The sequence below is a fragment of the Lampris incognitus genome, chromosome 9 (assembly GCF_029633865.1).
Source record: "Lampris incognitus isolate fLamInc1 chromosome 9, fLamInc1.hap2, whole genome shotgun sequence".
Taxonomy (NCBI): Eukaryota; Metazoa; Chordata; class Actinopteri; order Lampriformes; family Lampridae; genus Lampris; species Lampris incognitus.
In genome coordinates, this window is record NC_079219.1 from 39,453,142 (window position 1) to 39,467,398 (window position 14,257).

General features: G+C 43.5%; 1 protein-coding gene across 1 annotated transcript in view; it reads left to right on the forward strand.

Annotated features, from left to right (window-relative positions):
- Positions 1–14,257, forward strand: part of ascc3 (activating signal cointegrator 1 complex subunit 3) — a 252,364-nt gene that overhangs the window by 229,590 nt on the left and 8,517 nt on the right. Inside the window, exon 37 of the mRNA XM_056285681.1 lies at positions 3,323–3,547. Within this exon, the coding sequence (XP_056141656.1) occupies positions 3,323–3,547 (225 nt within the window). The remainder of the gene's footprint in view (positions 1–3,322; positions 3,548–14,257) is intronic.

Here is a 14,257-nt window from a genome sequence, read left to right on the forward strand (position 1 = left end):
AAAACGCCTCATATTACTGCCGGCTATTTAAACCCAGTACTCTGTTAACACCAAAATTAAATGTAGGTTATAACAATGTTACCGACCACACACAACAATGGCAAACAAGCAGGTCACGGGCTCTAGAATGAATGAGGGGCATGCGCTGTAGGGCTCATAGGCGCATGCTGCGCACTGGTTGAAAGTCAGGGGCAGCCGCCGTCATGCATAAGCACTCTGAAAACACATTTTTTCGTCATGGAAATATAACGCTTAAGTGTCGCTGTGGTTCTAAAGACCTGCCTTAAATTAACACCGTAGTTATTTGTGAAATTAAATACACACACAGCTTTTTTTCCATTTCAAAATAAAACCGTTATAATGACCACTGTCTGCTGTAACGCGTCTTTTCAGAGCGTCGCTGGTGAATTGTTAAACAACTCCCATACTTTCATATTATTATTTCATATTATTTGGCTCTTGTATCTTTTCAACAACATTCCATATTCATTTCAACATTCAAATGATGTAGCATAATACAGTGACACACACTTAGGCCTAAGCGTATCCCATGCATTATCCAATAACAGGTTGACTCACCCCCTTATAAGTGGACCTTTCTTGATTTGGCTGCAGCAAACTCTTCAGTTATCTTGGAGTGATCCATTTTGCAAGATATTTGGTGCTCAACTGCAATTTCGGCCAGTCCATTCAGACGGTCTTGAGACATAGTTGACAGCTGCTTCGGGCCTCTTCGCTCTCTTCACCAAGTTCACCTGCAGCAGCATTTGCTAGCTGTGTCTCACTCTCAGTCTCAGCCACAGCTCTCTCTTCGCCCGCCGCTGCAGGCGGTGCCTGCTCCATTTTGCCATCCCCGGTAATGTTAGCTGAGGACTCGCTGCCAGCGCCACCCGTAAAAAAACACTGTTAATTTTGGATACGCTTCCAGGGCTTTTGTCTTTTTGAGTGTACAGCGTCTGTTTTGTGCCCCACTTAATTTCGACGACCGTTTCCTTTTTTGTGGTTTTGTTTTCTGTGTTAGCTAGCTTATGAACATACAGATACAGTATGCTAGCAGTAGCACACACAAACGTTTGAGATGGAGAGAGCGCAATATTTTTTTTTTCCCAGCGGTGGCGCGGTGCCCTTTAGCGCCTCTAGTGGCTTGACGCCCTGGGCAATTGCCCAGTTTGCCCAGCGCATACGCCAGCCCTGTGTGGTGGTTGGATAGGCTCCAGCATCCCCGCGACCCTGAGTGCAGGATTAGCGGTTTGGATAATGGGTGGATGGATGGATGGATGGTTTTTAACAGTTATTTTTAATAATTGCATTAGTTTAGGGAGAGGAGGCGACTGTGATATAGGAGGTGTCTTGATGCATGCTCAATAATCCAGGCAAGGAAATCCCAGAAAGTTGAATGGATCTTTCTGGATACAATGTTTATTGGGACACACTTGATCACACATTATTAAGGGTGGTCCTGTTGCTAAGGGTGGGGTCATCCTCTAATTTCATATTGACCACCTCCACTGCTTCATCAACAGGAACACACATGATTGCAACTACCCCCCCCCCCACAGTCCTCTGTGAATAGCACACATGGCCATTGAAACTGGTTAATTTGCATATGAAACTGATCATTGGTTTGGGTTGTTATGCCACTGTATTGTTTATAAGGGTGGGGTACCTGCAGTCAGTTGAGACGGAAGAGGTCACCTAGATGAGTGATGAAACGTTTGTGTCCAGATGAACCGAGTCAACCTGGGATGTGATACAGGAAGTGAGTTTTAATGTTTCTCTCCGTGGCACACGCATATTTGGTAGCAGACCAAAGTGTGTCGAGCAGCAGCAGCCTCCCCAGCGATGTGAGCTCAACAGGCCAGCCACCCCTCCGCCCATGTCTACTCCCCCTCTGTTAAGTACAAAGCACTGGCGTGTTCCTCTATTTCCCCTAATTGCTGCAGTGTGGCAACTAATGAGCTACACCCACACCTCCTATTTCTTTTCAGCCTTCTCCTCACACACTCATTTTCTCCCTTTGACTTCACCACTACTTCTTTTCCCTCCGTCTTTGTTTCTGTTTTCATACCCCCTTCTGCCTCTCACCACCCTCCTCGGGGCCTCTGCTGTCTGTTCCTTCTTTTGTCCCTCCCTTACTCCATTCCTCCCCATTGCCTCCACCCCCTTCTATCAGTCTGTAAATGTCACTAGAAGAGGAGAAGGAGGGAGTGCAGATGGGGAATAGCAGGTTATGATCTCTGTGTTAAGATCTATAGTCATTATCTCCATTGCATCTGTATGCAGGCGCATCAGTGCTGGGAGATCAATCGTTGCGTGATTTCTGTTCCCAATTTCTTCTCTTTCACTCAGGCCCCTTTTCAATTTCCAGCTCCAGAAGCACTGCCTTCGGTCAGTTATTGATGGTGCTTTAAAGAGTGCTGGGCAGGAGGATGCTGTGACAAATGCCTCCTGTAGCGCCTGTTGATGGGACTATATTAGCAAAAGTTGAACTGGAGTGAATTAGAGGAGAGGAGCTATGCGTGTCCATGCATCTCTCCATCCAACAGCCACAGATAAGACCAAGCACACAACCTCAGAATGCAGATGACACTGATAGGCCATCGTCATTTTGCTCACCCATGTCATACTGCATCTCTGAAGGCTAATTAGAATTGAATCTTTGTCACTGAAGATTTAGCACTGAATTCTAAACTACCTCAAAAATTGTGATCAATCAAAGCAGTGTTGCTAACCCTCCACAGAATTTTATAAACAGGTGCCGCCTGGTCAGGAGCTTCATGTGCAGTATTCTTGGGAAACAATGGTTGTTGTGAGGGACTGGAAGAGCACGCAGGGGGATAGATACAGCACCACAGGGTTCTGACTTCCTGTTTCACTTTTGATCTCTCTCTCTCTCTCTCTCTCTCTCTCTCTCTCTCTCTCTCTCTCTCTCTCTCTCTCTCTCTCTCAACGTTTAAACTTACTTGCTGGTGAAGCTAAACTGTCAATATATATCACCAGAAACAACAACATAGAAGGGACACTATGTGAAGAAATAGTCCCTGTGTTCACCTCTCTCGTGAAAGCCAGAGTTTTGATTGATTTAAATTTCATAAATTAATGAATAGCAAGGTTGTGTTTGTACATCAGTGGTATTATGATGTCATTTGTTCAGTGATGGATGATAAATTAATGTTTACTAATGTTTTCAGATAGTTATTTCTATCTGTTACTTTGAGTCCTCGTTTCAAAAGCTGCTGTGAATTTATGACATTGTATTAAAGTTGTTTTTTTAAAGTAAAAAAAAGCTCTCTCTCTCTCTCTCTCACTCTCTCACCACAAGGATGCAGAGGAATACGCAGAGCTGCCTGTCAGGCACAATGAAGACCAGTTGAACAGCCAGTTGGCTCAGCAGCTCCCTCTGCCTGTCAACCCCCACTCCTTTGACAGTGCTCACACCAAGACTCACCTGCTGCTCCAGGCCCACTTCAGCCGGGCCCAGCTACCCTGCAGTGACTATGGCACTGACACTAAGACTGTGCTGGATAATGCCATCCGCATCTGTCAGGTGGGTGGATATTGCTTGGTGCCATCATGGAGCAGGTCTTACACCTGTGTGACATGTAGTGATGGATGTAATTAAAGGTGTATTAACATGTTAGTCGAGGGGACATCTCCAATGTTAAATCACAGACATGTACAAACTTATATTGTTCATGCTGTTTTGTAGCTTTTTTTTAGGGGGGGGGGATTTTCCCCCTTTTTCTCTCAAATTGTATCTGGCCAGTTACCCCACTCTTCCAAGCCGTCCCGATCTCTACTGAACCCCCTCTGCCGATCCGGGGAGGACTGCAGACTACCACATGTCTCCTTTGATACATGTGGAGTCGCCAGCCGCTTCTTTTCACCTGACATGAGGAGTTTGGCCAGGGGAACGTGGCGCCTGAGAGGATCAAGCTATTCCCCCCAGCCCCCGCCCCCGAATAGGCGCCCCGACCGACCAGGGGGGTGCGAGTTCAGCGACCAGGACGCATACTCACATCCAGCATCCCACCCGCAGACACGGCCAATTGTGTCTATAGAGACACCCGACCAAGCCAGAGGTAACACGAGGATTCGAACCACCGATCCCCCTTTTGGTAGGCAATGGAATAGACCACCCAATCCCCCTGCGCTGTTTTGTAGCTTGACTGTACATTTCATCAGGGCTCCGTCCTCTACAGCAAACACAGAGTACTTTTCCATGTGTCAGAAAATAAATATACTCATCTTGAACGTAAACACTATTCAAAGCCAGCAAGCCAAAAACACTTGCTTACCTCTTCTATAAATCAATGACCTAGACTGAAATATATTCAGTAGATGAGAAGTTGTTAATGTGTAAGATAGGAAACACACCAGTGCCGTATCATGTTTCTAATGACATTTTTAATTTACCTTAGTCAGTTCTCTGCTCAGCCTTTAAACCCTTTCAATATTTAGCCAAATGTGTTGTCTTCTAATAGGTTCATATACTGCGTAATGAAAACACCTTCTTGGACAAAAACATACCCTCTGTGTGTATTTCAAGAATTGCAATAAAAAGAACAGGTGTGGTGTGGATCAGAATTTGATGAAAGGGATCACATGGATCCATTTCAATGTCAAGAGAAAAACAATCCAGGAGTAAAGAAATAAAGAGGAAAGTGACAGCAAGAATGCAGGAATGTAATTTAGAAAAAATTAACAAAGGACATGTTCATAGATGATTAAAAACAATTTTTTTTTGAATAAGACAAAATCAAATACAGACATAGTCAACTTTGTTGGTACCCCTCCACAAAAAACCAAAGAATGCACAATTTTTCTCTGAAATAACTTGAAACTGACAAACGTAATTGGCATCCATCATTGTTTATTCCATATTTCTTAGAAATCAGACTTTGCTTTTGATTTTTTTATTCAAAATAATATTGTAAGTAATAAAACAAATGAAAATGGCATGGTCAAAAATGATGGGGCCCTTAACCTAATATTTTTTTGTACAACCTTTAGAGGCAAGCACTGCATCAAATGTTTTCTGTAGCTCTCCATGAGACTTCTGCACCTGTTAACGGGTATTCCTGCCCACTCTTCCTTTTCTTTTTTTTTGTCTTTTCTGGGTTTTTCCCCCTTTTTCTCCCCAATTGTACCCGGCCAATTACCCCACTCTTCCAAGCTGTCCTGGTTGTTGCTCCACCCCCTCTACTGATCCGGGGAGGGCTGCAGACTACCACATGCCTCCTCCGATACATGTGGAGTTGACAACTGCTTCTTTTCACCTGACAATAAGGAATTTTGCCAAGGGGACGTAGCACGTGGGAGGATCATGCTATACCCCCAGTTCCCCCTCCCCCTCGAACAGGCACCCAGACCGACCAGAGGAGGTGCTAGTGCAGCGACCAGGACACACACCCACATCCAGCTTCCCACCCGCAGACACGGCCAATTGTGTCTGCAGGGATGCCCGACCAAGTCGGAGGTTAACACAGGGATTCAAACCGGCGATCCCCATGTTGGTAGGCAATGGAATAGACCGCTACACTATCTGGACGTCCCCTTCGCGCTTCCTGAGCAAACTGCTCCAATTGTCTCAGGTTTGATAGGTGCATTCTCCAGACTGCAAGTTTTAGCTCTTTCCATAGATGTCCGATAGGATTCAGTTCAGGACTCATAGAAGGCCACCTCAGAATAGTTCAGTGCTTTGTTCTTATTCATTCTTGGGTGCTTTTAGCTATGTTTTTGAGGTCATTATGCTGTTGGAGACCCTATGACCTGCGACTGAAACAGCTTTCTGACACTGGGCAGGATATTTCGCTCCAGAATGCCTTGTTAGTCTGGAGATTTCATTGTACCCTGCACAGATTCAAGGCACCCTGTGCCAGGTGCAGCAAAGCAGCCCCAAAGCATAACCAAGCCTGCTCCATGTTTCATTGGAGGTATGGTGTTCTTTTCTTTTAAGGCTTCATTTTTTCGTCTGTGAACATTGAGCTGATGTGACTTGCCTAAAAGAAAGTGGATGTTATCATTTTTATGTCTTCAAGCTATCCCGCTGGTTTTGGTCTTTGGCATAGAAAAATGTGGCTCTTGATAGTGAATTCAATATTTAAAGGATAGGCTCCGTATTTTTGAAGTTAGTCCCTATCTTTCAACGGTCTTGGCCAATGGTGGTTGATACAAAGCATAATTTCACTGATCTGTGCAGTATTGAGAAAGTTAGCAGAGTAGCATATGTCAACATCACAGCCTGTGTATTCTAATGGGGCATGTACAAAAGAACCTTAAAAACCATACATTTTTCTTTTTTATTCCTGATTTTTCCCTTTTTTCTCCCAATTTAGTGGCCAATCGATCCCTATTTTAATTAAAACACCCACCCTCAGACTGCATGCGTTCGCCAACTGCATCTCTCCGGTCGGCAGTCTCGAAGGAGACCGCCTCCCCACTTTCGTGACAAGGCGACTCCAGGCCGAACCACTGTTTTTTCCGACACACACAGAACACGTGACGAACACAAGCCGACTCCGCACCCCTCCCGAAGACAGCATTGCCAATGATTGCTGCTTCATTGAGTCCAGCCATCATACATTTTTCTTTTTACAAAAAGGAAGCTCACAGTATTGTCATAAGTGCCCCTCATAAGTTATAGTGAAAAAAATGTGCTATTTGAATGTTTAATCAAAAGTTAAATTTGAGTTTATTAGGGCATATGTTGCGACCTAGAATCAGGAACTATTCCAAAGTAATGAAGCAAGAGAGTATTTACATTTCTTATATTTACATTTTTATGCATACATATTGACCTTCATTTGTATTAATCTGCTTTTAAAATACAAGTATGGAGACTGCATTGTATTTGTAAAGGGAAATAATCTTGTTTCTCTAAAAAGTTATTACGCAGTAATAAACAGTAGGTCAGAGGAAAAAGGGAAGGAAGCTGTCAATAGATAGCAAAAAAAAACTGCATGACGAGATTATGTACCGTGCTGTGTCCTGAATTTTGTCAATGCAAAAGCGAGAAAACGATTTGTACCAGGTAAGAAAATAAGGTTGCTAGAACAAGAGCAGACTGTGTGTTGTGTTCATTTGATGGGTGCAACAAAAATTTGGTGTTTTCGTCTGGTCTGCAACAAAGTTCGGGACATTTGCTGACCAACAAGCTAAAAAATGAAACCAAGACGACAGTGTTGACAGTGATGAGCTGAAAATTCAAGTACATGACAACGGACAAGCTAAAGTAACAGCAGACATGTGAGATTGAGTACTTAACTAGCTAGCAAAATGTCACCTGAGTGGGAAGCTCTGATAGTGGCGATAGAAGGAAAATTACCAACACTTTCCGTGAAGGAATTAAATTGCTTGTGATCAATGCTAAACACGGAGGTTCACGAGAGTAACCTCACATAACTCTCCAGAGCTGAATAGTGCTGGGTTGGTTATACACCATACCCCCTTGAAGTGAAACCCTTACAGGAAGGACAGAGTCTACTGCCTTCAGACCACTGTGACGTGCCCCAGATGGAATGTTCACCTAAGATCTCAGAAGGTGAGACATGGGACCCTCCTGTGGACCTCAGACATCTGTCAGAGGAACAACAACAGCAGGTGCAGCTGATGCTCAGGGAGGAGTGTGACGTATTTGCCAAAGATGAGTGGGATACAGGATGTATTCCTGTCCTAAAAATGGACATTCAGCTCCAAGACAATATCCCAGTGAGGAAAACATACAATGGTACCCTCATTCACTCTTATCAAGAGGTGAAGAATCACTTATAGGACTTTATTAGCTGAAGCTGGATTCAAAAGTTGTGTTCTTATTCATTCAAAGAAGGATGAGGGCCTACACCTATGCATATATTATAGATTACTCAATGAGAATACACAGCCTGGTTGCTATCCAATCCCAAGAATCCAGGAGATTTTGGAAATCCTGGGTGGCAACTCCTGGTTTACGGTGCTGGACCAGGGTAAGGCTTAGCATCAAGGCTTCATGAGCAATGGAAACAGAGCCTGCATTGCAGTCATAATGCCATGGGGCCTGTACGAGTAGATCAGAATCCCATTTGGCCTCACTAATGCTCCAGCAGCCTTCCAGCGTTATATGGAGGGAGGCCTGGGAGACTTAAGGGATGAAATCTGTCCCTTACCTAGATAATATTTTAGTCTTTGGTAGTGACTTCCAGCAGCATGTTGAAAATGTCTGCAGTGTTGCAAAGACAGAAGCAGTGTGAAATAAAGATAAGGCCAAAGAAGTGTGATTTATTCAAGCGGAAAGTACACTATATGTATAAAAGTATTGGGACACCTGGCCATTACACCTACAGGAGCTTTTTATGACATCCCATTCTAAATCCATAGGCATTAATATGGAGTTGCCCCCCCCCCCCCAGCAGCTATAACAGCTTCCACTCATCTGGGAAGGCTTTCCATAAGATTTTTGGAGTGTGTCCTTAGGAATTTTTGCCCATTCATCCAGAAGAGCATTTGTGAGGTCAGGCACTGATGTTGGATGAGAAGTCCTGGCTCGCAATCTCCATTCTAGTTCATCCCAAAGGTGTTCGATTGGGTTGAGATCAGAGCTCTGTGCGGGCCAGTCAAGTTCTTCCACACCAGACTCACCCAACCATGTCTTAATGGACTTTGCTTTGTGCACTGGCACACAGTCAGGCTGGAACAGAGCCCAGAAAAGAGCCCTCCCTAAACTGTTCCCACAAAGTTGGAAGCATAGAATTGTCCAAAATGTCTTGCTGTGCTGAAGCATTAAGATTTCCCTTCACTGGAACTAAGGGGCCTAGCCCAACCCCTGAAAAACAACCCCATACCATTATCCCGGGGTCGTTGACCCCGCTTTGTGACTTTACGTGATCAGCCACGTCGTGGCTGAGTTGCTGTTGTTCCTAAATGCTTCCACTTTTCAATAATACCACTTACAGTTGAATGTGAAATATCTAGCAGGGAAGACATTTCACGAACTGACTTATTGCAAAGGTGGCATCCTATGACAGTACCAAGCTTGAAACCACTGAGCTCTTCAGAACGACCCATTCTTTCACAAATGTTTGTAAATGCAGACTGCATGGATAGCTGCTTGATTTTATACACCTGTGGCAATGGGTCTGAATGAAACCTGAATTCAGTGATGAAGAGGTGTGTCCCAATAATTTTTGTACATATAATGTATGTTATTTGGGCCGCATCATCTCTGAACAGGGTTGAATCCTAAAAAAAGTTGAGGCTGTGCAAATGCCAAGGCACGAGATACCTGCTACTGTCCATGAGGTGAGAAAATTGCTGGGTTTTCTCAGCTATTATAAGTCATATAGTCCTGATTTCTTTAGGATTGCCAAGCCTTCTGTATGAGCTGCTGACTAAGCCTAAAACAGAAAAGGAAGGAGCCAAGAAAGAGTAATGGTCGCCGCCAGTCTGCTCAGCCACCACTATCTCAGCCGGTTGAATGGATTGAAAGACACCAAGAGGCATTGGAGAAATTAATCACTGCATTAATAAATCCACCTATCGTGGTATATCCCGACTTTGAGAAACAATTTGTGCTGCACGTAGATGCCTCAGAGGAAGACCTGGATTCAGTATTGTCTCAGAGACAAAACGGTGTACTCAGAGTCATTGCATGTGGATACCGGATGTTAACAAAGGCAGAGAAGAACTACAAATTGTACTCTAAAAAGTTGGAGGTCAAGGAACAGTTTCGTGATTACCCCTCCCATGCCCCTCATTTGACAGTGTACAGTGATAATAACCCACTGAAGTATGTCATGAAATCTGCTAAAATGCAACAGGACACTGTCACGCCGTTGGGTGGCTAAACTGGCAGATTATGCTTCACTCTGAAGTATAGACCTGGGACAGTTAATCGCAATGCTGATTTTGTATCAAGGAGGCTAACACTCATCGAAGGAGTCATCTCATCTAAGATTGTACCCAAGAATGCCCACTAGAGGTCCTGGGGTCAATTGGGCAGGCTGTCAAAGCTCAGAAAAGAGGAGAGACTGACTGAATCTCCATGATCACCTGCAACATTGACTCATTGCCTGAGGAGGTGAGCAGTGGCACAGTGGCAGTCCAAGCTTTAGCTGTAGAACATGGGTGTCAAACTCCAGGCCTCAAGGGCCGCAGTGTCTGCAGGTATTTGTTGCAACCATGCACTACACCACCTGATTTAACTAATTAGCTCACCTCCTGGATCAAGGAGGGAAAGGAACTAGTTTAATCAGGTGGTGTGGTGCATGGTTGCAACAAATACCTGCAGACACTGTGGCCCTCGAGGCCTGGAGTTTGACACCCCTGCTGTAGAAGATCTAAAAGCAGCCCAAAGAGAAGATCCTGTTATTAGCCGAGTGTTAGTTCTGAAAACGAAACATGACCATCTTAGACACAAGGACAAAATGAATGAATCGGAAACAGTGAGAAAACTTCTAAAAGATTAGCCACGCTTGCAGATTGATGAAGATGAAATCCTTTGGAGAAAAACAGTCTCCAAGAGTCATCTGGTTGTTCCTGAAAGTTTCAAAGGTGTGCTCTACAAACAACTGCATGAGGAGATGGGCATTTAAGAGCTGATCAAATGGTTATCTTAGCCAGAGAAAGTTGTTTTTTTGTTGTTTTTTTTTTTTGCTCAGGATGAGGGACGAGATTGAACATTATGTTACTAGGTTGTACATACATATAATTCGACTGTAAATGAGTCAACTGGCTTTTCTCCTTTTTTCCTCCTTTTTGGCTGGGAGCCGACCCTGCCCATTGATTTGATGTGTCCTAGAAAAGAACTAAGAAACACACAGTCCCAAGTAGGATATGCAGATAAATGGAAAACATCAATGCAGGAAACTTATGAAATTGTGTTGAGGAATGAAAAAGGCTGCAGCAAGAGGACAAAAGAATTACAACCAACATGCATGGAGCTCAGTCCTTGAACCCAATCATCATGTCCTGGTAAGAAATTTATCAGAAAGAGGAGGCCCAGGCAAGTTACATGCCCATTGAGAGAATTAGATCTACATGGTTAGAGAGAGAAAGGGGAAAGATAGCCCAGTATATGTGGTTGAACAACTAGAAGGGGACAGAAAGAAGCAAGCGTTACATCACAATCTGTTGTTAACAGAACCTTACCTCGTTGATCAGTCAAACACTAACAAAACAAAAAGTCAAAATCATGAAGAGGCAGTAACAAGAAATGCGAAAACAAAACAAAATACTTACCATGCAGACTCTGAAACTTCAAACGAGGATGAGTACAGCTTGTGGACCACAAGACAAGCAGGAAGCTGTTGAAGCCTATCCAAAGTAGTTGAATCAAGTGCAACTGGACTTGGTATATATCCGTGAAGACGTTTCGCCTCTCATCCAAGAGGCTTCCTCAGTTCGTGCCTTTCTGACTAGACCAAGCTAGTCTAGACTAGCTTGGTCTAGTCAGAAAGGCCTAGCTTGCTTGGTCTAGTCAGAAAGGCATGAACTGAGGAAGCCTCTTGGGTGAGAGGCGAAACGTCTTCACGGATATATACCTAGTCAAGTTGCACTTGATTCAACTCCTTTGGATAACCATGACCTGGATGAATGAGAACATTCACAGACACTGTTGAAGCCTGGAAGCAAGGGGATTTTACCCCAGGGCAGAAAAGCATCCTGAGGAGGGAACAGCACTGGAAGAAAATCCTGAGGAACCTGAAGAGGAACGAGCACATGAAGAATGTTTTATAGAAGTGAAGAATTCAGGGTTGGAAGATGGAAACTGGAAGGCTGAGGGAGAGTCCTGAAAGAGATAGAGGACCCCGGCACATCTACACGTATGACCAGTTAGACTAGCCCACATTCCAGCCAGTGAACTTGAGGATATGCAGCGTAGGTGATGGAGAGGTAAAGCTGCGAAGACCTCCCTTGACATGAAATGACCATGTCTTCTGGAACCAGTTTCCTTTGGTTCCTAATACACAGTTCATGTACTCGTAGTAATGAGTCACTGTAAAGTGAAGTAAAATAGTTAAGCTGTTAGAGTTTATATTGGTTACAATTCAATTTTATGCTTAGTTTTGAGGTGATTTAATACAGTAAAATTTGTAAGCTTCTATTGAGATGGCAAGCATAATAAGACACTGACACCAGTTTTAAAGGAATAATGATTTATTGATACAAAGTATTGAAAGATACTAATATGAAACTGAAAGAGGATGTGTGTTAACATATGACTCAATTGGTATTGTGCATATGGCATAAAAAAAACAGATGTGTTAGATACATAAACATGAGGTGAATATGGTAGTTTCCAGATGTCATTACAGGATGTTAGGGGGGCCCACCAGCATACCTACAGACGATACACCTCTAAAGACAAGAAGATTATAGTATATATATATATATATATATATATATATATATATATATATATATTAATGCCATTGTAGCTTGAAGAAGAGAAAAGGCTAATGTAGTCTGTGCAAAGAAACTGTATAAAAGCATTCACCTTGGGTAGGTCTCATTTCTCGTTTGGTAGGTCTCTCATGTTCAGGGATAGCTACACTTAAACATTCTGCAATAATGCAAACACATGGTGTAAAATAGTAAATGATACCTATCATAGTATGACTTTTTTTTTCCCAACGAAGATCCAAGTGGTGACACCACCAAGTGATGAAGTGTCTGGCAGCAGTATGGAGGGTAATCAGAAATTAAATCATTAATTCACAGGAAGGGGGGTCTTAAAACAGTTCTTGTCCATTACAGATAAAATAATGAGACTGAAACATTTTTGGGAAGGTATATTGACACCACAATGCTAACGCACTTGCTAAATTACAATGTAATCATTCCCTAAAGGTCCCATGAAATAAACATCATTTTTAACACTATGTTGTAGAAATTCACAAAAACGTTAACTTTTATTGGGCGGGGGTCTGTTTTTTTTTTTTTTTTAAATGTTTAGAATAGTGCATTTTTTTTCTCTTTTTTTTTTCTTTTTAAGAATTGTTATCCTTCACTTGCAGGCATACACTAGAAAAGGTCCAATGAATGATTGGGAGTGAGATTAAAGGAAGAAAAGTGGTGTGCAACTACCAAATTGAAAAAAGCCGATAACATTGAAGTCAACATTCTCCTAAAAATGCTCGGCTATCAGGAATCAGGGACAATTTATTGTAATTTCTTTCATTTACTTGCATACACAAAAGAAACAAAATTCTGTTTCCCCCAGTCCACAGCAGTGTGACACAAAAGTCAATAACACGCATCCCAAATTTCCCAAAAACGACACCACCAAAAACATACAAAAACACTGAGAACAAAGCACAAAAAAACAAACAAACAAACAGACAGTTAACAATAAAGTCCACACAGTGCAACACAGTCCAAAAATTGCACTGTCCAGGAGAACGAATGCCAGCCAGGATGACTGTCGGAAATGTTGGTCTGGATGGGCTAACAGTTAGCTTAGCCTGCACCGCTTCCACATCCTGTCAGACCACACTTGGTCCTGTCCTGGGCCCTTGGTCCTGTCCTGGGTCCTGGGCCCACTGGACGCAGCAGACCAGGTTCCCCTAGCCGATCCAATGCCAGCTCTCCCAGCCAGACACCTTCGACACACCTCCCCGCATGCCACATGACAGCACTAAAAACACAGTCAACACCAGGCGAGGCCATCACCAGACCACCCTTGGTGTTATTGGAACTGCCGGTCTGCATGGGCTAGCAATTAGCTTAGCCTGGAATTGTCTTTTATGCTTTCTGTGATTGTCTTTTAGCCAAATCAGTCTCCCTCCTCTCACAAAATTCTACCTAACTGTTCTCTTTCATTTGGATATATGTCAAATTGCAGTAGTTTGCAGTTTTCTGGATGTTTTATTGGAGAGAGAGATAAGATGTACTTTATTAATCCCCGTGGGGGCATTCATCCTCTGCATTCAACCCATTCCCACAAACATACTGGAAACAGTGGACAGCCAAGTTGCTAGGGGCAGGGGGCAGCCGTCATGCAGTGCCCAGGGACCAACTCTAGTTCTTCTTGCCATGTCTTGGTCAGGGGCACACGTATTAACCCTAACATGCATGTCTTTTGATGGTGGGAGGAAACCAGAGCACCCGGAGGAAACCCATACAGACACGGGGAGAACATGCAAACTCCACACAAAAAGGACTTGGGATGGCCCGGGGTTCAAACTCAGGACCTTCTTGCTGTGAGGCAACAGTGCTAACCACTGGACCACCATGCCGCCTTAAAGAATAAAGAAAGAATAAGGAATAAACACATAAGTGA